Source organism: Anolis sagrei, chromosome 1 (genome assembly GCF_037176765.1).
Source record: "Anolis sagrei isolate rAnoSag1 chromosome 1, rAnoSag1.mat, whole genome shotgun sequence".
NCBI lineage: Eukaryota > Metazoa > Chordata > Lepidosauria > Squamata > Dactyloidae > Anolis > Anolis sagrei.
Window position 1 is genome coordinate 28,996,826 of NC_090021.1, and position 24,711 is coordinate 29,021,536.

The 24,711-nt window shown below is 36.9% G+C and overlaps 1 protein-coding gene across 1 annotated transcript in view; it reads right to left on the reverse strand.

Moving 5' to 3' along the window:
- The window catches only part of DYNC2LI1 (dynein cytoplasmic 2 light intermediate chain 1), a 32,138-nt gene that overhangs the window by 3,436 nt on the left and 3,991 nt on the right, over window positions 1–24,711 (reverse strand). The window contains exons 2-12 of the mRNA XM_060754386.2: window positions 23,454–23,571; window positions 22,278–22,312; window positions 19,404–19,473; window positions 17,506–17,594; window positions 15,321–15,507; window positions 13,635–13,703; window positions 10,893–10,970; window positions 9,230–9,306; window positions 7,793–7,863; window positions 7,241–7,338; window positions 5,531–5,623 (exon numbers count right to left, since the gene is read on the reverse strand). Of these exons, the coding sequence (XP_060610369.2) occupies window positions 5,531–5,623; window positions 7,241–7,338; window positions 7,793–7,863; window positions 9,230–9,306; window positions 10,893–10,970; window positions 13,635–13,703; window positions 15,321–15,507; window positions 17,506–17,594; window positions 19,404–19,473; window positions 22,278–22,312; window positions 23,454–23,571 (985 nt within the window). The remainder of the gene's footprint in view (window positions 1–5,530; window positions 5,624–7,240; window positions 7,339–7,792; window positions 7,864–9,229; window positions 9,307–10,892; window positions 10,971–13,634; window positions 13,704–15,320; window positions 15,508–17,505; window positions 17,595–19,403; window positions 19,474–22,277; window positions 22,313–23,453; window positions 23,572–24,711) is intronic.

Below are 24,711 nucleotides of genomic sequence, written 5' to 3' on the forward strand. Positions count from 1 at the left end.
CCACATAGAAGGAAGAATACAGTTATATCTCACTTAACAAATGTTCTGACAAAGAAGCTTCTTTTTACAAAATGTTTTTACATCTATTCAATCCTTGCTTTTCTTTCTTGTCCCCTGCCTCAAACTGGCAGCTTTGTACCAGCATTGCTACTGGGAGGATAATGAAGGATGCAGAAATATAGGCTTTTGGCATCAGGTTGCCACAGCATGTCTATAGTAAACATGCTATCATCCACCTGCTCCACCAGCATTGAAGCGATGATTCTCTGATATCATCTTTTCTGGACTGACCACATTGACCGAATGCCTGATCACCATTTCTCACAGCAGTAATTTACTCTCAGTTCAACAACAGAAAATGGAATGTTGGGTGGCCAACAAAAGATATTAAAAGATGGGCTTAAAGCTAATCTTAAAACATGTGGAATATAAACCGAGATCTAAGAAGTCCTGGCCCTCCAGCTGTTACCAGCAGTGCTGTGGATTTTGAAGAGGCATGAAGAGAGAGCGAAAGGGAGAAACGTGCTAAGAACTTGGTGCGTCAAGCAAACCCTTGTCATGACTGTCTTCCACTTGGAAACCTATGTCTTCATTGTGAAAGACCATGTGAATCCAGAATAGGTCTCTCATTTATGGCCCCACAGCCAAGATTCTACCCTTAGAAGACAATAATACTCGAGTGATCACCTATTGTAGTAATATAGTAGTAGCAATAAGCAGTGCAATAAATCTTGAACTGGGAAAGAAAGGATTTTGCTCTAGTTGTTTCTATTGTAGTTATGTGCATGTGCATATAACAGAGAAGGAAAACAGCAAATGCCTCCAGAATACATTGCTGACCAAATCTGAACAACTAAAGAGAGAGAAAAGGGAAGACTGAACAAGACTGCCTCACCCTCACCAGGTTTCCAAGCCAGTTAAAAAATAACAGTTATGTAAGTTTGGTTACTAACAAGGATCTCATAAGTAAAGTGAAAAATGGAAAAGAACAAATCATCCTGGATGCATTTTTGAAGAAGCTCTCAGGTCATTGCCATAAAGTTCAAAATGGTTTTGTTTACCAAACTTGGTTGTTTCACACATACATATTGTTAATTTTGAATTTAAAACTTTGCTGACACATACTGGATTGCTCAGTTTTGGGGCATAGGAAACCTCTACTTTCCGTGTTATTTCTCCCACTTGTACCAAATTAGCAGTTATCTACTATGTTATAATAATAACTTTATTCTTATATCCCGCCTCCATCTCCCCGAAGGGACTCGGGGCGGCTTACATGGGGACCAAGCCCAATATAAACAAAAATTACAAGTAATACAATTTAAAACATATAACAGTAAAATGTATTAAAACTATAAAACCAAAAAAAATGTAAGACATCATAAAACATAAATAGACAACCAGTAGCCGAGAAAAGTGGGCATGTGCAGATTTGAGGCAAATAGGGCAGGACAAAGGCTTGTGCCAACACAAACTGTAAGGCTGGGTCTGGGAATAAAGTGCTGGAGATCCAATCAAAAGATTAGGGCTAGGCAGACACGATCAGTAGCTAAACATTGAAACATCCAAGTCATCAAATGTTTCTGGAAGGTGGATAGTGTGTGGGTTAATCTAAATAAGGACCTTCCTGGCAGATCTTAGTGCTTGTGCTAGTTCATGGAGGGAGATACGGTCGCGAAGATAAGCAAGACCCAGACCGTTTAGGGCTTTATAGGTAATAACCTGCACTTTGAATTGGGCCTGGAAACGTATTGGCAGCCAGTTAGCAAATGATGCCCTCCTCCATATCTTGATGAAACAAAACCTGTGGCAGATCCCCACAAGAAAGATCCATATAACATGGATGGATCACGACATGCCTGGGAAAACTTCCCTTGATGTACTATTTTTAAGACAGCTTAGCCAGAAATGGAGAGTCTTGTTAGAGTTTGTAGATGTGTGGTTTCTAGTGTCAGCAGCAATGTGAGAAGTGTATTAAACTCTAGAGATTGTCATGTTGAGTCAAAAAGAAGAACATGAAGTGATCAAGGGAAAATGCACAAAATAAAAAGCTATTATGCATGAATACTTTCAAGAAACGGAAATACGAGCATTATGTTCGACAGTATACCTTTAACATAAATGCTTCTTTCTGTATAGCTGCTTTATCTTTAAAGAATGTATGGAACAAAGGACTACAAAAGGGAAAAAAGATTAGCATTCTGAAGCATTTAATACTTATTCTTAAGATAAGGGCCATTTCGCTCTCAATTTTCATATAATTATGGGAAATCCTAATGCATTTAAAAACTGAATGTAGCCAGGGAATTGTTTTCTTATAGATGTACACAGGGTTATCTTACAGCTTTTAAGATCAAATGAAATACAAAAATCCCAAAATGTTTGTATAAAAGCCGGTTCAAATGTTACAATAATCTTATAATAACTAAACTTCAAGATGGAAATTTTAGGGAAATAACAGCAGATAATTTTGCTTTTGACAGAGCTTGTCTATTACCATTTTTTTCTGCAACAGTACCACCAACAAAAGCTACAGTCACTTCGAATGGTATCAATAATGATAAAAAAGATAAAAGAAATGAGCACAGAAAGTAAGAAACACTTGGGAAAAGATTAATTCTCAGAATGATTAAATCAATTCTTACTTGTAGGCTATTTTAGTTAATAAAAAGTCATCTATAATCATAAGTTTGGCATGACTGTACAGCAAATATATATATATATATATATATATATATATATATAGAGAGAGAGAGAGAGAGAGAGAGAGAGAGAGCAAGAAATTAAACAACATTCTATTTTGATTGTCATGTTGAAATGAATTCAATAAATGTCTTAGTTATAAATTAGAAGCCATTTTAATCCACACAAAAGTAAATTCAACTCAGATTAATTTCTTACCATGGCTCAGTGAGGTAACTCTAGGTTAATGCCCTGGAACAAACCTGAATCCATAGCCTACTAGGAGCGCTCGAGAGCCTTATTTAACTGTAGCTTATTTCAGGGCAATAAATAAATATTATGAAACTGTAACGTTGCCAGTAACGTCAATAAGATAGTAATTTGGCTCAGTATTAAAAGCATGGTGACTGATATGAACGCAAGTAACCTCAAATTCATAGTGTCTAGCCTGAGAATCATGAAAGTTCTACTGAAATACAGGGTTACTTCAGATTAAAAATAGGGCCATGCTATTTTCCTGAACCACCTTTCACCCTTAAGGAGCTACAATGCAGAAACCTACTAATGATAACCATTAAAGGTCACACACAAAGTTCTTCCACGTTGCCATAATTCTAAAAAGCTGTTAACCTGGCCTACTTTATAGTAGAAATGTATTACTTTATGAAATCTCCTCACTACCAGTGGAACATGTTATGGAACTCCCCCCCCCCCCCCAAAATGAACCATATATTTAAAAAACAAACAAAAAACCCCCAGTTTCCCAAACATACAGAGGCATCTACAGGCATCTGCATGGTCTAAATCCAATCTCAAGCTTGTGATATGTCAGCATGATGGAAATCGCATCCCATTCCCTAGCAGATGCTCTTGAAGACATCTGAAAATCATTTCCAGAGAACTTCCTGAACCCTCAGGAGCAGGTTTAGCGTTTCATGCTTTTGTTAGATTCCTCTGTTATTCTTATAGAAAATTAAAACTGGATCCTGCCCTATGCCACATTGCATTTCTCACTCATTGGGTATAACTAGCCCATTGGGAAAGATGCTTTAATAGTTCCATTATGATCCCAGTTAACAGTTCAAAGTAATAGTACATTTCCAACTGTAGGATTGTGGGCGATGTGTGACAGTGCTAAGTCTTACGATTTTTTATAGAACTTTTCACATAATTCATTTTCAAACCGGCAAATTATGGACTGCAACCTTAAAGGTAACCTTAATCGAACCTTATTTGATTCAGGTGTAGTTTTTATAACAGATAATGGTTGTAACCAAGCCACTGTTCCCAGCCCACGCCAGAGCTCCCTGTCGGCCATGGCCACTCCCAGGTCCTTTAAAGTCAAGCCAGTCACATCAAGGATACCATCCATCCATATTGCCCTTGGTCGGCTCCTCTTCCTTTTTTCCTTCCATTTTTCCCAGCATCATTGTCTTCTCCAAGCTTTCCTGTCTTCTCATTATCTGGCCAAAGAACTTCATTTTTGCCTTTAATATCCTTTCATCCAGTGAGGAGTCAAGCTTTATTCCCTGGAGGATGCATTGGTTTGATCTTCTGGCAGTCCAAGGCACTCTCAGAATTTTTCTCCAGCACCACAGTTAAAAAGTGCCTATCTTCCTTTGCTCAGCCTTCCTTATGGTCTGGCTCTCGCATCCAAAGAGTACTACGAGGAATACCATTGCATTAACTGGTATCATCTGCATATCTAGGAGCCCCCAGTGGCACAGTGGGTTAAACCCCTGTGTTGGCAGGACTGAAGACCGACAGGTTGCAGGTTCGAATCCGGGGAGAGCACAGATGAGCTCCCTCTATCAGCTCCAGTTTCTCGTGTGGGGACATGAGAGAAGCCTCCCACAAGGATGGTAACACATCAAAAATATCCAGGTGTCCCCTGGGCAACGTCCTTTCAGATGGCCAATTCTCTCACACCAAAAGCGACTTGAAGTTTCTCAAGTCGCTCCTGACATAAAAAAAAATCTGCATATCTAAGGTTGTTAATGTTTCTTCCAGCAATTTAAACTCCAATTTTAGTTAACCAAAAAAGAAATACCTATATGCAACCATTCAATTGACCTATGCCTTTTCATGCCACCATAAGGACACCAGCCAAAGTGTGGCTTGACTAAAGGTGAGTAAAGTCTCTTGGCTTATATAGTGTGTCAGCAAATAGCGTGATTTATAACCAAATAATATACCCATATCCAGCAGAAATTATTATATCCAGCATCATCGGTTCATGTAAATAAGTCATGCTGATTAAGAAGTACATACACACACTAACCAGTATGTTTTTGAAATAAAAATCACAATAAGTAAATTACAGTAAGTAATCAAATCATGGCTGGGTGGCCATCTGTGGGGGTGCTTTGAATGTGATTTTCTTGCTTCTTGGCAGGGGGTTGGACTGGATGGCCCATGAGGTCTTTTCCAACACAACAATTCTATGATTCTATCATTCTTCTCCTATAATAACATTGTTTCTAAAACACGATATAATTCCAAATACTCTGCACACGGTTTTCACTTAATACAGTCTTCAGTTGTGGACTAACTGAGCTAATTTCTCCATATTAATCATACACATAGCATTTTTCACTGTACAAAGGGCTTCACCATTTTATCTGATTTATTTCTATAATAAGCTTATACATCAGGTTAGACTAACAAATGGTGATTTGTCCAAGGTCACTAAGCAAACTTTATGGCTGAAAGAGGATCTAATGTTTTAAAAAGCATCAAAGTTCAAGGTCTGGGCAGATCTACAGTGGATGTCAGAGGCTGGCAAATTTCCCCAGGTTTTATTACAGCCATATAAAAAAACTGTATTTAAAAGTACAGAGTGACGTACCTGGTTCTTCTGACCTCGCATAACATCAACTTCATATTCAGCATACTGTGGATCCTGCGCAGGATCATTGACCTCTTTAAAAACACCAACACTCTGAAATGACAGCGAGCAAAACTGTAAAAACTGTGCTCTCCTTTCCCCGTTGCAACAATTTAGGCTTATCTTGGAATATCACTATAGCTTATCTTGGGAATATCTTTATAGCTGGGGTCAAAGAGAAATATGATCAGTCAAAGGATCATATTTCTTTGAAGAGTTCATCTCAACCTCTCTCACAGAATTATTCCCAACCCCCTTTGCACATATCCACATATAAACAGACAAGTATCTCTGTTTATGCAGACAGGCATTTTTCTTTTAACACAGACAAAACATCTTTTTACAGCCTTTTTAGACTCAACCAGTCACTCCTTTTCCTTTTTGTCCTCCAACTAGCTAGAAGTTATGTAGAATTGGTATCAGGAAAGTGGCAAAGTAGGCCTGAAGAAACCCAAACTTTGATGTTGTGCTGAAGCAGTGTATCTGCAGTAAATGTTTGCAATAAAACTTGACATGGGAAAGAGTAGGATCCTACTCTAGCTGACCTCATTGTAGGTGTGTGTCTGTCTGCAATAGGCAAGAAGATAGCAGCTACCTCCAGAATACTTTATGAAGTATGCTTGAACTGCAAAACAGAGCACAGATAGCCTTGTAACACTTGTTACCATAAACATATTTTTTTAAAGAAATTATACGTCTGACCTCCAATTATATTCGAAAAAAATGGCTTTGATGCCTTATTGATGGGGAACAAAGAATGGGATGATTTTCATAATGATGGCAGCACAAAAGCATAGAGGACTGACCCTTGTACAACAGGGAGCTGGCTTTGTTCCTTGTTGCTTGCTAGGAATAGATTCCTTTCTCAGTGTGTGGCATGGAAAGGCAGTAGGCTCCCCAGGCAGCTTCCCAAGGAGGCGTGCAGCTGAAAACCAAGGGCTATAATTTGGATGGACAGGCCCTGTAAGCCAGCTTTGGTTTTGTGGATAACCAGTTCCCCATCCACCCCCTGGAGTAAGCTTCTCTTCCTTCGATGGGTCAAAGATAATAATTGGCATCAGTACAAGGGGGTGGATTGTACAGTTGTGTTCCCTTTCCAACTTGTTAAAAGGAACCATGTGAGACTGCAACCCTGTTAGGATTGATGCCAAGTATAAATGTTGACTCCACATACGGGCTGAATACAGCTCAAAAAATCCTAATTCCCTTGGCATGAATAAGCCAGTTCAGAGGGTTAGCATGTCCATATAATCCTGGCTAGGTTATGAGTCCTCCAGTGGAGTCATGTATTTCCAAAGGCAATTTTTTTTCTTGTTGTCTGCTTCCAAGTCATTTCAGACTTATGGTAATTCTAAGTCCTATCAGAATTTTCTTGGCTGAATTTGTTTGGAGAGAGTTTAAGACTGAGAGAGTGTGACTTGTCCAAAGTCACCCAGTTGGTTTCCATGGCTGAGTGGGGACTCAAACCCTGGCCAACCAATGTCCTAAGCACAACACACAAACCATTACGCCACTCTGGTTCTCAATCACGTCTTGCACTGATAGCCTTAATGATAAAAAGTAGGAGTTAATTTGACTCTGAACTTCAATAGTTAGAATTATCAAATACTACAACAAAAATAAGGTTTATAAAAAGAAAAATTGATTTATTTTAAAATAATATATTTATACCTTGGGTGGAAATGCATTCTCAAACACTTTCTTCCATAAGTCTACCGGTGACTGGGCATGCAATTTTCCAATATCACTGTCAGCAGCAGGTGGGGGACCTAAAAATCATAAGAATTTTAATAATTTTCATGCCATAATTGAAAATAAAATGGGTGGTTCACTTATCATCCTCAATAATTTAATGGCAGTCAAGAAAAGAAAGTATAAAATGCCTTAATCGTGAAGAACTGTAACACTGAAATTCATAAGTGTTGGCACCAATTCTATAACACTTAAAGATAAAGATAAAGTTAAAGATAAAAACTAATACACCTTTTAGCAAATGGCTTCTATTGAACTTTAAAGTGAAGAAATACAGGATCACGGTGTAATTCATATAATCACAAATACTATAAAACTTCTCCAATTCATTTGCTTCAATAATACTACACATGCATATATTTTATAGATATTTGAATTTTCCCCCTTTTTGTTCATTTTCCATCTGCATTCTTCACATTAAAAGAACTTTATGTACAACAGACACACTAAGGGGAAAAAAACAACACCAACCTATTTGACTAAGAGAGTCCATTCCTACTGGAATAAATAGTGGTTTATTCTGCTCCAAAGACACGGATTTTCTTTAAAAATATGAACAGAACAAAATGAGTTACCAACACTGACCACAAACACAATCCAGAAAAAGTAAATTATTAATTATTCTGGGCTAAATTTTTACAGATCTGATGGACCAAACTCCTTATTGGTTTGCTCCACACAGTTCCAGTGTTTATATGTTTTTACATCTAAAGTTATGCTAACAAACTAATTAATTTTTTGTCTACCATAATCTTATTATTTTGAGCATTTATATCCCGTCCTTCTCACCTCCAAAGAGGGACTCAGGACGGCTTACAACATGCAGCCATTAGATGCCAACATAATATATTAAAAATAATAATTAACACAGTTAAAACAGTTATAAATATTCATTAAAACAGTTCACCAGTTCAAATCGTAATCCAAATCAACCCATTGCGGTCCACTAAAAACATTCTCTTCCCAGTTGATCAGTCTATTGTTCAAACGCTTGATCCCACAGCCAAAATTTGAGTTTTTTCCAAAAGGTCAGGAGGGAGGGGGCAGATCTAATATTATTAGGGAGGGAGTTCCACAGCCGAGGGGCCACCACAGAGATGGCCCTGGCTCTCTTTCCCACCAGTCGCAACTGCGAAAGAGGCAGGACCAAGAGCAGCGCTTCCCTGGATGATCTTAACTTCCTTGGTGGTTCGTAGAGGGAGATATGTTTGAACAGGTAAACTGGGCCAGAACTGTTTAGGGCTTTATAGACTAAAGCTAAAGCCAGCACTTTGAATTGTGCTCGGAAGCAAATAGGCAGTCAGTGGAGCTGGCATAACAGGTGGGTTGTACGCCCCTATTATGTTTACAACCCCCAACGATCAACCTGGCTGCCGATCGTTGGACTAGCTGGAGCTTCCGAGCAGTCTTCAGAGGCAGCCCCACATAGAGTGTGTTGCAGTAATCTATTTAAGATCTTCTCAACAGAGATCTTTAAGCATTAAACCTTTTGGCTGAATATATAGCACTGCAAAATATGGGTTTTATCACATAGTTTACCATACAGTGGGCCCTTTGCATAAACACAGGCCCTTTTCCTATGATTTAAACCATTTCTATTTTATCTATTACACTGAAATCAGAAATACACTGCTGACCAACAAATCCATTAAGAATCTACTTCCACACCTGATGCCATAACTGCATCATTGGCATTAATGTAGTTAACTGAGATTCAGTAACAGTTGTACATTGAACACAAGACCTGGCAAATATTGTTTAATATAGAATCATGCAGTTGGAGGAGACCACAACGGCTATCCAGTTCATCCCTCTGCCATGTAGGTACACACAATCAAAGCACTCCTGACAGAAAGCCAACTATATTCAGTCAAATAGTTGTAAATCTTAGAAAACTGATTAGCTTACCCTCGATCAAAGCCAAATGCCAAGTGGTTAATGAGTGTACGTGTTTTTAATAGCAGAGCTTCAGATTTGCTAGTAAACTGAGAAAATATAAAACTTATGTTATGGTCTTCATGGGAAGTATAGTAAAATATCACTGCAAGGCCATTCAGAAGTCATAACTTGACTATGCATTTTCTGTGCCCTTGTTCATGTACTTAACTATAGACTATAGGCAATTACATGAAAGAATATGCCAATAGCCCACCTCTTGGTGAAAAAGTTGGAAAAATTGAGGGTAGAAGTGGCAATGGGGACTTAAAAATTACTATTTCCATGACTTTTCCTCTTCAGCTCCCTCTCTCCCTTAGGATATTCTTTTTGCCCTCCCCATTTGAGTGTAAAAATGTTTAGAGACTTCTGCTTCCAGTTGGCAGGAAATCATAATTTATTTTGAACAAATACAGCCATTTTTGTTGTGTTTAAATTGTAGCTTGAGTTCCTAAAAGGATTCTGATACTGGATCCATTGTCCTTTGTTATAAGTACTTGTACTACTTGTTAGCAGCAGTCCTTACTCACTGTTCACTTTTAGGTGAAACACTTTACCCGCTGTTCATTTATAATGAATTTGCCTTAATGCTGCAAATGCTTGTAACACTGCACTGAAGTCACTATGTAAAATATACAGAGAGGAGAAATATTACTGCAATAGGGTAGTAGACTGAATAGCAACAAAAAAATGCACCATCTCTTTATTTCCTTGCAGGAGTATTCTTATCCAAGGCTCCATCCAACAGTGAATCTTTTCACTCTTGCTTGGAAGCCTTGGATTCCTTCTTCACTGATGCATTTGAACAATAAACACATATTTCTGTGTATCTACTTTATTCATACCATCCGCAATTGTTCCAGCTTTTGTCATGCAAATTTTAATTGTCATTTTATATTCCTTAAGAAGACCTCCCAAATGTTTTAGTCCAAACATTCACTTTCCTTCATGGACACCACAGCTGCCAATATTGAGCCCACTTGGTGGACAGCCTAGTGGTGAGAGATTGATTACTCTTAGAAGGAATAATTTTACAGTGATTATTTTACAGAATGCACATACAAATGATAGAATTCACTAACAAAACTAGTGATGGGTACTCTCTACAATGGTTTTTAAAAGAAGACCAATTCACTCAAGATGGCTAGTAGTTGTTGATACAAAATACAGCCATCATGCATTAAGATATGTGATGGTTGTATTTTCAGTATGCCTCTCAACATTGACAGCTGGAGAATGCATGGAAAAGGGTGGTAGTGTAATCATAATATTTGTGACTTCCAATACGTATTTGATTGATCACTGAAAGAACACCATGGGAACCCAAAAACTCTTCAGACCAATCTAACATGCCTGTTTTTATTCTTTATCATTTTGTTTAAGCTTCTCAACTCTATAATATTCTATTGAGGAGCACAAACAGAAGGATGCAGAATATTCTAAATACAGTTACAAGATTTACATTAATCCATTTTGATGCATCCATGTCTAGCCTTTCCCAATATGAAATTTGCCTTTTTTTTCCTCATCACTGCTGCAGAATGGGTTGCATTTATAGTGACACCAATGGGATTTAAATATAGTTAACTAAGATTATAACATAACATATGCTCATAACAGATAGTAACATACATACCACTAAAGATGCTCCATAATAATGAGAAACAAATCGAAGTGTTTTGCATATTATTTTTTTCATTTCAGAATCAAATTCCTATACAAACACGATCAGAGAAGTCAATTAAATTGATTAGCTCTTTTGTCATGTTTTGTTTTACAATTTAACATCAACTATTCACAAATTATGACAATTTCAAGCTAGGCAAACACTCTTTCCACCTCAATACTAGTATTTATAAAATTACTGTCTACCATTTATCATTGTTCATCTTATTTATCATTTTTCCCAAAGATGATTAAAAAGATTCAGCATTATTAAATCATTCAAATGTTTGAAAACCTATTTATCATGAGATTGATTCTTTTTGTTATTTTCTGGAACAATAAGTTTCAGAAAGACATTTAATCATACTCTTTGTTTTGATTTGAAATGTATGTGAAATATGGAGACTTTAAAAAAATTGTTTAAAGTGTACAGTCATTTCTTGAAGTAAAAAAAAAAAATCCTAATCAGAATGGCTATGCCAGTGAGGTGAATAGTTCCAATAGTATTCAAATTTGAAAATTGCTTAAAATTACAAGTACATTGCGGTTTGGGTGGAGTCCAGTTGTTATATGTATTTCTGTTTCCATAAACCAGTGTCTGGTTTTGCTGTGACTATTCTCATTCAGTAAACCATGTCAAAACAAGTTTTTCAGAACCAGAAAACGTTGAATTTATTTTTAACCCAAATTTAATGTGACGTTTGTGATATTGTCTGGATGTGGCTACTGTATTTCTCAAAAATAACCATTTTTGTCATAAGTGTCTATTCATATATGTACATGATTAAGAACAGAGCTGGACAATTTTGAAAAAAAAAACTATTTAAGAAAACAAGCAAGTAGGCCAAGAAGCAAGGAAACCAACATTTGCAAAATAAGGAATTACAGGTAGTTGGGAAGAATGTATTATGCTGCCACCCAGCGGACTAAGGCTAATAGCTTTTGAAACCATATTATATCTTTCCTGCTGATTGTCAAATGATGTCTGAAAATGGGGATTCTTAATTAATTTGATCATCTCATTAGTCAAAAGCAAGCCCACACTTGCCACTGAAATACTGGTAAATTTTGTTGGTTAAAATGAAGACAGCTTCTTCATTTTAAATATTGTATTGTTCTTTCATGTTTTTTGCACTGCAAATTAGATATGTGCAGTGTGCATAGGAATATGTTCATGTTTTTTCAAACTACAGTCCGCCCCCCAACAGTCTGAGGGAGCATGAACCAGCCCTCGGCTTAAAAAGTGTGATGACCCCTTGCTCTATGAATTAGCTTATACAAACCATATAGTAAGATATTTTGTTACCGTGCCTTAAGGTGTTCCTTAAATCTATACACAAGCTTCAAATCAATAAATCATTGTCAAACCCATTACAAAATCATTAAGTGTTGCACTAATTGGCTTGTCTGCTATTATTTATGACAATCAAACAACAGTAACATTTTACATTTTCTGTTAATGTAATGCTTGATATAACCCTGTATGCTATGATAAACCACGGTAAATTATTTTGGTAAGTCAATAGCTAAAACTTCACTGTAAAGAAGAAAACATTTTGCTTTTTTAATGTCTTGATTAAAACAGTGTACATGCCCATATTGCAAAAGGCAAGCGAGGGAAATGTGAAAGAGACAGAAGATACACCTAAATTGCACTGTAAGAAGCAATTCCTCCCAGGACAGCTTTACAAAAACATTTTTTTAAAAAACAAATTACATTTTAAAAAATCAACTCTGCCAAAATATATGTTAAAATGTACATTAAACTGGCGTAAAATCCCCCAGACAAGGTTATCATTTAAATCTACCTGGTCTACCTCAGAGCAGTTAGAGAAGTCTTGATGGAGTTCTTTGGGGAGAGAATTTCAAATATGGGGCCATCAACACCTTTTTTTCATAGTGTGGGAAAGGAGGACAGATTTCCTAAGGCTGATCTAGGTGGTTCTTCAGTAACATGAGTCTAGATCATTTAAGTAATTTAAAATGTGATGCTGGAGAAGATGTCTACAGATACCATGAACTGCGAAAAAGGAAAATGAATGGGCCCTAGACCAAATTATGTCTGAATAAATAATAATAATAATAATAATAATAATAATAATACTTTATTTGTACCCTGCCACCATCTCCCTGAAGAGACTCGGCGCGGGTAACAAAGCACTCAAGGTGCCACACATAAAATAGAATTACAGATAATCAAAGCAATACACAATTTGACTGAATATAAACAATGGACAATATCAATCAATAAAATTTAAAAATTCTAAAACACAGTCATACCTGTGGACTCACATTACAGCTTGGTAAAGTGGAAGATAGAAAGAAGAGGAGGTGGCAACATTACATGTGGATTGATTAAATCAAGGAAACCACAGCTTTTAGTTTACAAGACCTGAACAGGGCTCTTGGAGGCTTCTCCGTCATAAAACTGTTGTGAGTTTGAGTCAATGTATAAGCAAACAACAGCAACAACAACAAAGATAATTTAAGACTTCAAATGTTAACAGCAGAACTTTAAGAAGTAAGAATATAAAGTTGAGATAAATTACAAGGCCCTAGGAAAGGTTGCATAGGACCTTTGTCCTTGGTTTCTGCTGAAGTGTCTGAAAAGTTGATTGAATGAGCCCCATCCCCCCCCCCTCAAAATAGCAAAAGAACAACCCACATGTGTTCTATACAAAGACAAAGTGGAAGAAATTGAACAAATACTTACATGAAACATATCATATTTGCTTCCAATTACAACTAGTGGAATTGGAAAGGGGTCAATCAGCTCACGATCCTGTAAAGAAAGTAGATTGTAATCCAGCTAAAAGAAGCTCAGGAGGCTTCGTGCTTCACAATATTACAAATAGGCTTCATCTTTGTTGCAAGTTTGGAATCAGCAGACTTCAAGTAAGTACAATTACTTTTTTATAAGTCAAAGCAGATGATAAATAAGACTGTAGAGCAATGAACCTGATGGGTAAAAGCAAATGACAAAGAATTTTAAAATACCCCAAACAGGATGAATTTTCATTCCTGACATCTTAAGCAATTCAATCCACAGCAATACAACACCCCTGCTGAGGCCTCATCTGCACTGCCACATAATGCAGTTTGAAACTGCATGGTATGGCAAGTGTAGACTCAATACAATGCAGTTTAACTACACTGAACTGCATTATATGAGTCTATAATGAATTATATGGCAATGGAGATGGGTCCTCTGACAAGAATTTTACCATATGAACAGGAAAAAGAAAATATATGTTGGCTTTTCAATGCTTCTTTTGTGCATGAAATATAAATGTAGAGGGTGAGTCCCTGCAGACTGAAATCAGCAGAGATTATTAGGAAATCTGCCTCTTGTTATTTTGCCAGAGAAGCACAACCGAGTTGCTTGCTATAAGACACTGTGATTTTCTACAGAAACTGAGCAGGTTGCCAAGGGTGGGAAATTATTTCTTCCCATCTAAGCTTCAATCTTCTCACATCATAATCACACACACACAAAACAAAGAGAAAAATTCCTAGAATTGTGGTGGAATCCAAAAAAATGTAATTTTTCATTCTTAAAAGAGGAGAAAGATGGATGTCAAGAGTTGACACTTTTCACCTAATACAAAGTAAAGTAGCCTTCAGAGTTGAATGAAAACTAATTTATATACCCAATTTTTCTTTTCATTTTAGTTTTTTGCTCCTATTAACACCTTTTAAAGTACCTACTTTAAAAGACTATGTTAAGTCTTTGGATTGTGCACTATAGAATATATATACATTGTTTAGACACTGCATATGCACAACATTTGTACAAGATGAATGCATGATGCCAGGCACCATTTTAATAATATCTTTGGCAATCTATTTTACTTTCTTCAAGAGAGAACATTAGCAATTGAATTTCAAGGGCTGATATTAACATCCCTGAAATTTTATAATTTAATTAGTTGTCATGTTATCAAAAGGCACTGCATTTGTGATAGACACTTGAATAAATGCAAAGTATAGAGTTGTGCTGAAGGCTGTTGTAACGACACCCTTTCTTTCTATCTGTAGCTTCACAGAGTTGCTTCACCAGATAACTTCTGTACATTCTAGTTTTCACCTTCATTTTACAAGTAGATTATAAAATCAATATCAAACTGCTTCTATAAAACTGTTTCTTTTGATTGTTGTAACATGCCATAACAATCGCATTAGATGTCTAACAAGAATATATATAAGAAACCTTCCTTCCTTGTTTCTGCTTCTACTGAATTTTCATTAAATTGCTATAATTTTCCACTGAACAAGTTCTTGTACATCAAATGGATTTTCAGTCATGCATAAAAATCTAAAGGAACTGTTTATAATTTTCAGACCATTATTTTTAACTGTGTATGAGCCTGTGACATTTGGAGAAAATACTAGTTCTCACTGGATGATCCTTTGGCAAATTATTCCACATTTTCTGCTTTATTTCAGTAGCTGCTTTAGGATTAGTTTGTCCCAGTTTTGTTATAACTCTGTCCACATGCTTCCTAGTGACTTGCAGGAGGCTCTCCATGGTTGGCCAGAGTTCGTTCGGTCTTGAAAGGTCCAAGACAAGAACTACTGCAAATGTTCTAGAAAGAAATGAAAAGACATCTTAATAGTTCTAAATAGTATTCTATATACATACCATATATTGTGTTGCCGGAATTATACACATATATTTTCAAAACAACTCTAACTATGACCACAGATAGTAGTAATGAATATTTGTCTTTAAAATGCCTTGACTTCTGCTGAGCTCTATCATGCTTTCTTCTTAGGTGGACTCATAAACCTGGCCACTGCAAGCTCAACTAATGTTCTTGGAGCAGCTGATGTAGCAATACTGCTGAAATTAATGAGCTATAATCCTGATCTGTTAATATTGGTTCCTTACTACGAGACACTGTTTACATTAACCAGAGTCCCCTCCCCCCTGTGGCACCAACTGCTGTTCTGGCCAGAGCGAAGACAGAGGGGAGCAGAAGACACTTCCATCTTGTCTTCAGCCTATATCATCAGTTGGGAGGCCCCTCCCCCCTGTGGCACCAACGGCTGCTCTGGCCAGAGCGAAGACAGTGGGGAGCAGAAGACATTTCCATCTTGTCTTTACTAATAATATAATATAGTATATTGTATATACATATAATATTTATAGTATTATAATGTAATACAATATAATACTAGTAATAATAATACAATATTATAATTATAAATTTACATTACATGTAATATTACTAATAATATTACAATATAATGGTATAGTGCAATATAGTAATATATAATACTGATACTGTACTATGCCAATAATATAATATATTGTATGAAAATATATATTGTAAGCCGCTCTGAGTCCCCTTTAGGGTGAGAAAGGCAGCATATAAATGCTGTAAATAAATAAATAAATAAATAGTTGGGTATAACTGTAAACCTCGGTTATCCTAGAAAAGGAAATGCCGTATTTCTTCAACTGTAAGACACCATCAATTGTAAGATGCATCCTAATTTCAGTCCCACCACCAACAAAAATACGTAAGATTTACCTGGGATTCTAAGATATCCCATTTTTAGAGTTGTTTATATAAGAAAAAAGTATATCTTAGAATTGAAGAAATACAGTAGATGCTTTTCTTCCCTCCCTTATGATCATACCAAAGAATGTGAGGTGGATTGTGTAGACATTTTCCTCATTCCCAGAGTACTAAACAATGGTTTGGTGCATTGCAAGGAACTGGTGAATTTCTCCAGAGCCTCCATGTAGCTTTCCTTGCTCTGGCAATGCAGTAACTAGTGTCAAAAATTCAAACAAAACTAGTATTTCAGGTGACACTTTTACCATGTGAGTTGTTTGAATCAGCCCTTTAGTATTTGGACAAGACAAGGAAAGGAAGGGCCCTAGTTTGCAGAAAAGTGCATCACAGAACAAATGCGGTGTTTGACTGGCATATAATCTATCTGCTCCTCCACATGAAAACTATCTTCACTTCACATGTGAACCTTAACTGATCATGCTCTGTGGCTTACATTTCTCAAATCTACCTCCCAAAGTTTAAACTGTGGCTGGAAAGTGAAAATGTTGGGATATCTGGAGAAAGAGATGTATGTTAGCAGTAAAACACACCACTACTGAGAAAAGAGCTAGGAGCAGCTTGTCTCCTCACACAACAGCAATCTTAAATATATCTCCTGTGGGTAGTTATTTCTACTTCAACATCAACAGTTTAAAGGCTATTTTGGGAATCTGGCTATTTTTCATTCCATAAATTGCATTTCTGTCTGAGGTAAGTATTTTCTTCATAGACACTTTCTATAATTCATCTATACTCTATGGATAGCAAAGTCTATTAAATTTAACAATCAAATAGCAATGCAGCCCTGAACATGTCTAGTACCATTTTTACGGTGTATATTACTGTTACTCAATCACAGGTATCATATATAGGGGAAAAGTATTGAGACAACAACTTTCAATGCAATTCATTGCCTGGGAGACTGACAAATGAAAATGTAAAACCTAATACTATTGTAATTTACTTCTCATTGTGGCTATGATTGTGAAGATTTTGAAATGAGGTTCTTTCATTTTTTACCTTATGTTAGCTGTGGTTATTGGAATAGGAATTAGGTCCAACAATGAAGTTCCGCCGCCTAGTTCCCAAAAATTAGCAATATCTTTTGGCTGAAAAAAAGATTCTTCACATCACTAATTTGTACAACATTTTGATACATTGCCAACAGCAATTTCAATAGGGTTGAAATTGGCCACCTTGATTAGCACCGAATGGCCTTACAGCTTCAAAGACTGGCTGATTCCTGCCTGGGGGAAGCCAGCTAACAAAGAAATTCCCCAGGCAGGAATCAGCCAGTCTTTGAAGCTGCAAGGTCATTCGGTGCTAATCAAGGTGGCCAACTGCAACATTCACACTTGATCAAGCAGACAAGAGTTCTTTCTCCCACCCTGAACATTCCACAGATATATAAATCTCACTCGTCTAGTGTCCAACAAACCTCACAACCTCTGAGGATGCCTGCCATAGATGTGGGCAAAACATCAGGAGAGAATGCTTCTGGAACATAATAATAATAATAATAATAATAATAATAATAATAATAATTTATTTGTACCCCGCTACCATCTCCCCAAGGGACTCGGTGCGGCTTACATGAGCCCAAATACAACAATACAAGCAATAACAACAACAATACAAGCAATTAAAATAAAAACATGGACAATAAAATAACGCAACATTAACAACAAAACCACACGATTAAAACTGTGGGAAGGCCAAATGTAAAATAAAAATTGGAAGTAATGCTGGAACATGAGTGAAAAAGTGATGGGGCATTTGTGGAAAACCTACAAGCAGACCTAAAAAATGTAGAGTGCTTTGGAGGACAAGGTGTTATGGAATCATTATTCTGGGAAGGCACACTGGACAACCACGTCTTCAAGCTCCTCCTAAAGACTGCCAGAGTTGGGCCTGCCTGATGTCCTTAGGAATTGAGTTCCAGAGTCGAGGGAACTACAGCCCAGAAAATTCACAGCAACTCAGTGATTTCGGCCATGAAAGACTTCGACAATACAGCAATTTCAATCTTCCTATAATTTTTCTAGATAGTTTCTTCGATATTACACAGCACACCATACAAAGGTTCATGGATTACCAAGCAGATGACAAGCATGAGCTTTGGTGACCAAAACCTGGAGAACATAAATCTATCTGGTAAAATGGACCACAGTCCACAGCAGCTTATGCCACTATAATTTTGTTGTTGCAAGGATTTTTATTACTGTACATTTGAAGAAGAACTTTTCACTTCTACCTCTGGAACTGGCATAAAGTATGCAAACCACATGACCATGGGCTACTCTTTTGCAGTATCCAGAAATTACACAAGGTGAGAGATGAGGGATTGGCAACTTGAATGAGAAGTTGCCTGCTAGCCACTGTGGGCAAACTTGAGAGAACCCTTTTAATGGAAAATCTGTCCTGAGAAATATTGGGGATGAAAGGAAATCATGCTATTTTTATCCCTTGGATGACAAAGAATATAACATTATGCTCAGATCAATTTATTTCGCAACAAATGTGCAATACTATTACCCACTACTCAAGCTGCAATATATGCCAGTTTAAAAATGTTAATATTCTTATCCCGTTATACAGTTGTAGCACTATATTCCACTTTAACTTGGTGACAATGTATTATGGGATTCTGGGATTTGTAGTTTAATGAGATCCAAGAACTCTCTGGATGAGAATTCTAAATGCCCCTCACTAAACTGTAAATCTCATAGTTAAAGTGGAATATAGTGCTAACAGTATGGTGTGATGTACAGTCATTCTACAGCTATTATTAAGGTCATCACAAATGGCAGTACTGAATGTGGTTAGTAGTTCTCATAATATCTCTGATAGCTTGATCCCCACTCTCTATCACACACTGATTTTAACCTCAATGATCCATAAGGAACAGATGTACTTACTGTATTGTGCCCTTTTGCTCTTCTTCCAAAAGTATATTCCAGAGCTAATGTTGGTTTTGGAATTTCATCCCTAAAAAATTAAGACAACCCCTGTCTGTCAGTTTCTATTCAAATAACATTCCTTTTGCCCTATTTTTCCTCTAATTTCCTTAAAACATGTAGAAAGTAATGGGGAGACAAAGCTGTGAACTCTTTCTGATGAAAGGTCATTAAAACAACTTTACAGAGAAGGGCAAAATTAAAAGGGAGACTCATTGAACTTCGTATTTCTGAGAACTGAGCCATACAAACTAGAACAGAGATCTAATCCAACATAAAAATTAGCCATTTGAATTCATGGGTGGCCAGGTGTTTTCTCTAGATATTTAAAGAGTAGGAATATGTGTATCTAATAGAGAAAAATATATTTCTTTTTTCATGTAAGACTTCAGAAATTAAATCAATTTGGATACATTTTATTGTCATGTCCGTATATTTAAAAGAGAAGACTATAATTTTATTAATTCAGTTTCAATTTTTTTTCCTTTGGCTACATTTGAAAAGCATGTTAATTACATATTCTCAAGCAAGTATGTCTCAATGAAATCATGAGGCTTACTTTGGGCAGCCATGTGCAGGTTTATACTGAAACGATGTAGTTAATTACCAATACTCTAGATTTAAAACACACACAAACTTACTAAAATATAGAATGTCACAATAACAACAACAGCAACAACAACAAGAAGCTTTATTTATATCCTGCCCCCTCTCCCCGAAGGGACTTAGAGTGGCTTACAACAAAACAAATGAATACAATAAATAATATAACATGAACAATAATCACACATCAATTAATAAAGCAACCTAGCACAATACTGTAAAACATAAATAAATAAACAATTCAAAATACCAGTATGTAATGCTGTTTAAAACCAGCCATTCCTATTGCCAGAGTATCAAGGCTATAAATTATGTTCTAATACCCATTAAAAATTATGTCCCATAGGAAATATACAATTTCTTACTAAGTTACCTCCAGACAGTGATGTCTTGTCTATTACAGAGAAAATCAGCTGATTCCTAATCCATCTAAAACACAAGAGTGTGTTTTTCTTCTTAAGAACAGACAAGCACCTCAAGCTCCAAGGATTACCTGGGAAGGAATCCCACTGGAGCATTGCAGCACATCAAAATACCTGGACTCTGCTCTGACTTAAAAGAAGCACTTCTTGACTATCAAGCAAAAAGTGAGTGGTAGAAATAACATCATATGAAAGTTGACTGGCACAACCTGGAGATCACAACCAGATACAGTGAAGACATTTGCCCTGGCATTTTGCTAATCTGCTGCTGAATATGCAGGCCCAGTGTGGAATACATCCCACCACATTAAAACAGTGGATGTGGCTCTTAATGAGACACATTATCACAGGATGCCTATGCCCTACACCGCTGGAAAAATTATACAGTTTAGGCAGTATTGCACCACCTGATATCCATCAGGAAGTAGCAGCCATTAATGAAAGGACCAAGGCATTGACATCTCTGGCCCATCCTCTATTTGAATATCAGCCAGCATGCCACCGTCTTAAATTAATAGCTTTCTAATATCTACAGAGATACTCGCAGGAACACCTCAGCAAGCGGAGGTCCAAAAGTGGCAGGTTAAAACCCGGAATCTCAATCATTGGCTGATACCGGATGAGAAACTTACCCCTGGGCACACAGAAGACTTGATGACTTGGAAGGCTCTGGACAGACTGCACTCTGGTACCATGAGATGCAGAGCCAACCTTAAGAAATGGGGCTACAAAGCAGAGTCCACGCCATGCATGTGTGGAGAGGAGCAAGCCACAGAACATTTACTACAATGCAGTCTGAGCCCCGCCACATGTACAATGGAGGACCTTCTTACAGTGACACCAGAGGCACTCCAAGTGGCCAGCTTCTGAACAAAAGAAATTTAGTATAATGCCAAGTTTTTAACTTACTTTGTGGTTTTAAAATACATTACAACTGCATTCTCAATTTGCTTCTGACACAATAAATAAATACTAATGTCTTGCAATAATCTAAAAGATTTCAAGAATACAAAATTTAACTACTATGACTGCTTCCCCTGTTTAGAGGTCATTTTAGAACCATGATGATAACAAATAGAAAAAGGATCTATGAAGTAATGAAGGTGAGAAGCTGTCTTATGATGAAGTGATGTGAATGAAAATACACTCCAGACCATAAAAATGCATGCCATTATATATTTGTTAACCACTGAAGTATCATGTTACATGTTATTTTTTAGTTTTATTTCTGGTATAAATATCGATCTGTATGGGTTTTGGGTGGGATGGTTATTTGTTTATGTGTTTTTCTTTTGTACAGTATTGAATGATTGCTGACTTTGTTGTTCACCGCCCTGAGTCCCTTGGGGGAGATAGGATGGTATATAAAGAAAGTTTAGTGATACCATCATAATCATCATTATTATTATGAGGAATGTTTTTGATGCAGCAGACTAATGAGAAAACATAGGGTCCGAGGCAGTTGGCAAAGTAGATCACCATTCTGTGTTGGTGCTAGAAGTGTGAAAGTGTAAATACCTAAAACTATTTAAGATTCTGTAGGCCCTAACTAACATGCCATAGTGATGGAGAAGCTCTGGATCACAGCCTTGGAGCTTCCGTCTTGGCAGGACACAATGGCAGGCCTTAATGGACATACAGAAATGATCAAATAGACAACATCATTTTATGTTTTGAGGAACATATTTTCATATATCAAGGCACTTTGTCATGTTATGTTACATTCCTACAGAGTTCACTGTTGACAAAATCTAGACTTTGAATACCCTTAAAATATGAAAAAGAAAAATTCCGAAACTGAAACACATACCTGTCAAGGCACCTCAGTATAATAGTAGTCTTTCCCTAGAAATTAAAATCAACAAAGAACACTAATGTAATGTCATTAAAGCATAAATACTGTATCATTCCATATGCTGTAATGCATTCTTTTAATCATCCTCAATAAAATATCTGAAAATTACAAACTTGGGCAATTATATGTCATCTGATTAATAGAAAGTTAGCTGCCAACTTTCTATCAGAATTTAGTTACACTGCTATTATTATTATTATAAGAAAATACTGGAAATGACAAATTTAGCAATCGGACTCTTAAATAGGCATCACAGCAGCAATCAATCTAGCCAAGTGTATATAGCTGGGAAGTCACTGGTAATTGCAAATAACAGGTTGATCAAATAATTTGCTTCTAGTGGAACTGCTTTAATGAGATGGAAATAAAAAGAATGCATGGAATATACATAAACAGAATATACAATTTAATAACTTCATGTCATAAAAATTCAGTTTATTATGAAAAATTGTTCTTTCTACAGAGACAAAATTGAATAAATGCTGAAATCTTAGTCTGCTATATTTTAATAGGATGCTACTTATTTTTTGTTAGAACTTGGAAAAGTTATTGTTCTAGAATCTCATAGCACTGGGTATTGTTCAAGCAGATATAGCAAAAAAGTAACTTTTCCAAGCTGTTTACCCTGATCCTGGATGTACTTAAGTTCTTTTGAAATCAGTGGTATTTCCTTACAAGAAGATATTTATTTATTTCGGTTACTTCTACCCCGCCCTTCTCACCCCAGACTCAGAGCGGCTTACAAAGGCACAATTCGATGCCGGCATCAACATAACATGTCCAGAAGTAGAATGTCAATCAGTTTAATAAGCTGAAAATATCTACTCAGACTGAAGTATAGTTAAGTATGTCAGTTCCTGTCAACTAGTCATTTAAACAGAAGACGTCTATTTTTGTCTGGTGAACTTTGAAAAATTAAATTACACACTAGAAAATCACTGAAGCTAGAGCATGCCTGATTTAAGGTTTGGTTTTTTTAAACAATACTATGAATATTATACCTACAAAGGGCAAGTATCTTATTCTAGGCATTTCTTTTTGGTACAACTGAATTTCAAATGCCCATATAAGCAAACGACGGTATATATAATGTAAATCAACAACAATATAAAATGGAACATTAATTATTACCCCATTTTTATTTCCTAAAAAGAATAAGGATCTTTCCCAACATTCCAGGCCATCTCTATCGCCTTCATGACTTTCTCTTTTCTCAACTTCGGCTTTCGCAATATCCCATATGGTGTCACTGGCAGAGAAAACAAAAGAAAAATATGTCATTCAAATATACTCATTAGCTTCAAATATACTAATACCTTGTGACATGCTCCCAGTCATAAACCCGTTGGAGTTTCTTCACATGTCATGAAGAACGTGAAACAAAAATATGCATGTGGACAACACATTAATTAGCAGTACCTACAATTTCACAAAAGGACGCATGTTTTTGAAGTCTCCAGGCTAGATGGAAACAGCCACCAGTTAGAGTAGGCAAAAGAGATTTGTTTAGTGGGTGATCTGCGTGAAAAAGAGCTGACACTTCCAACCCGCTTCTGCCAGCAATCAAGGTTGTGACAGGCTCTTGTAAGCACATGGTTAGGTTCTGAGACTGAATCGGCTGCATCTGTTTTCATGGCCATCCTGTATTCCCTGGGTTTGGATTATCTGGGATGGCATTCACTATCCCTCTTCTATCCTTATTATAGTGATGGCCACCTGGCCCAACATGGTAATTATCCAGTGCTCATTATCTGAAGCACAAGGTGATCATAGATGGTTGCGAGGAAAAGAGGGAGCAATTCCTTCTCTTCCCTCTCCTGCATCACTCTGTTGCCCTGGCCGACATCACTCCAGACGACAAGCAATTGACGCTAATCATGATGAGAACAGGAGAGGATGGTAAGGATGGCTATCTGGCACCACTGGAGAATCAAGTCTCCTTTCCTCCTCCACAGTGGTGCAGGGACTGACTGTACAGATTCCCTCCTGCCTCTGCAGTGGCCTGGAGGCTGGTAGTAGAAACCATCTGGGAGCGAATCTGGCAGAATGAGTGGAATAGAATGATGCTTATTTTAGGTTATCTTGGGATGGACAAAGCTCGTGTCTTTCCCCACCCTAATCAGAGAAGTGGATGGTTCTATTTTGAGAAGAGCTAAGTTACAGTGCTTACATTGACCTGTGAATAAATCAACCCTGGGTGTTTGGGCTGATTTTTTCACAAAAATTTCTAGACTGATACATGAGTATATAGCAGTGGTTCTCAACCTGGGGTCCCCAGATGTTTTTGGCCTACAACTCCCAGAAATCTCAGCCAGTTTATCAGCTGTTAGGATTTCTGGGAGTTGTAGGCCAAAAACATCTGGGGACCCCAGGTTGAGAAGGACTGGTA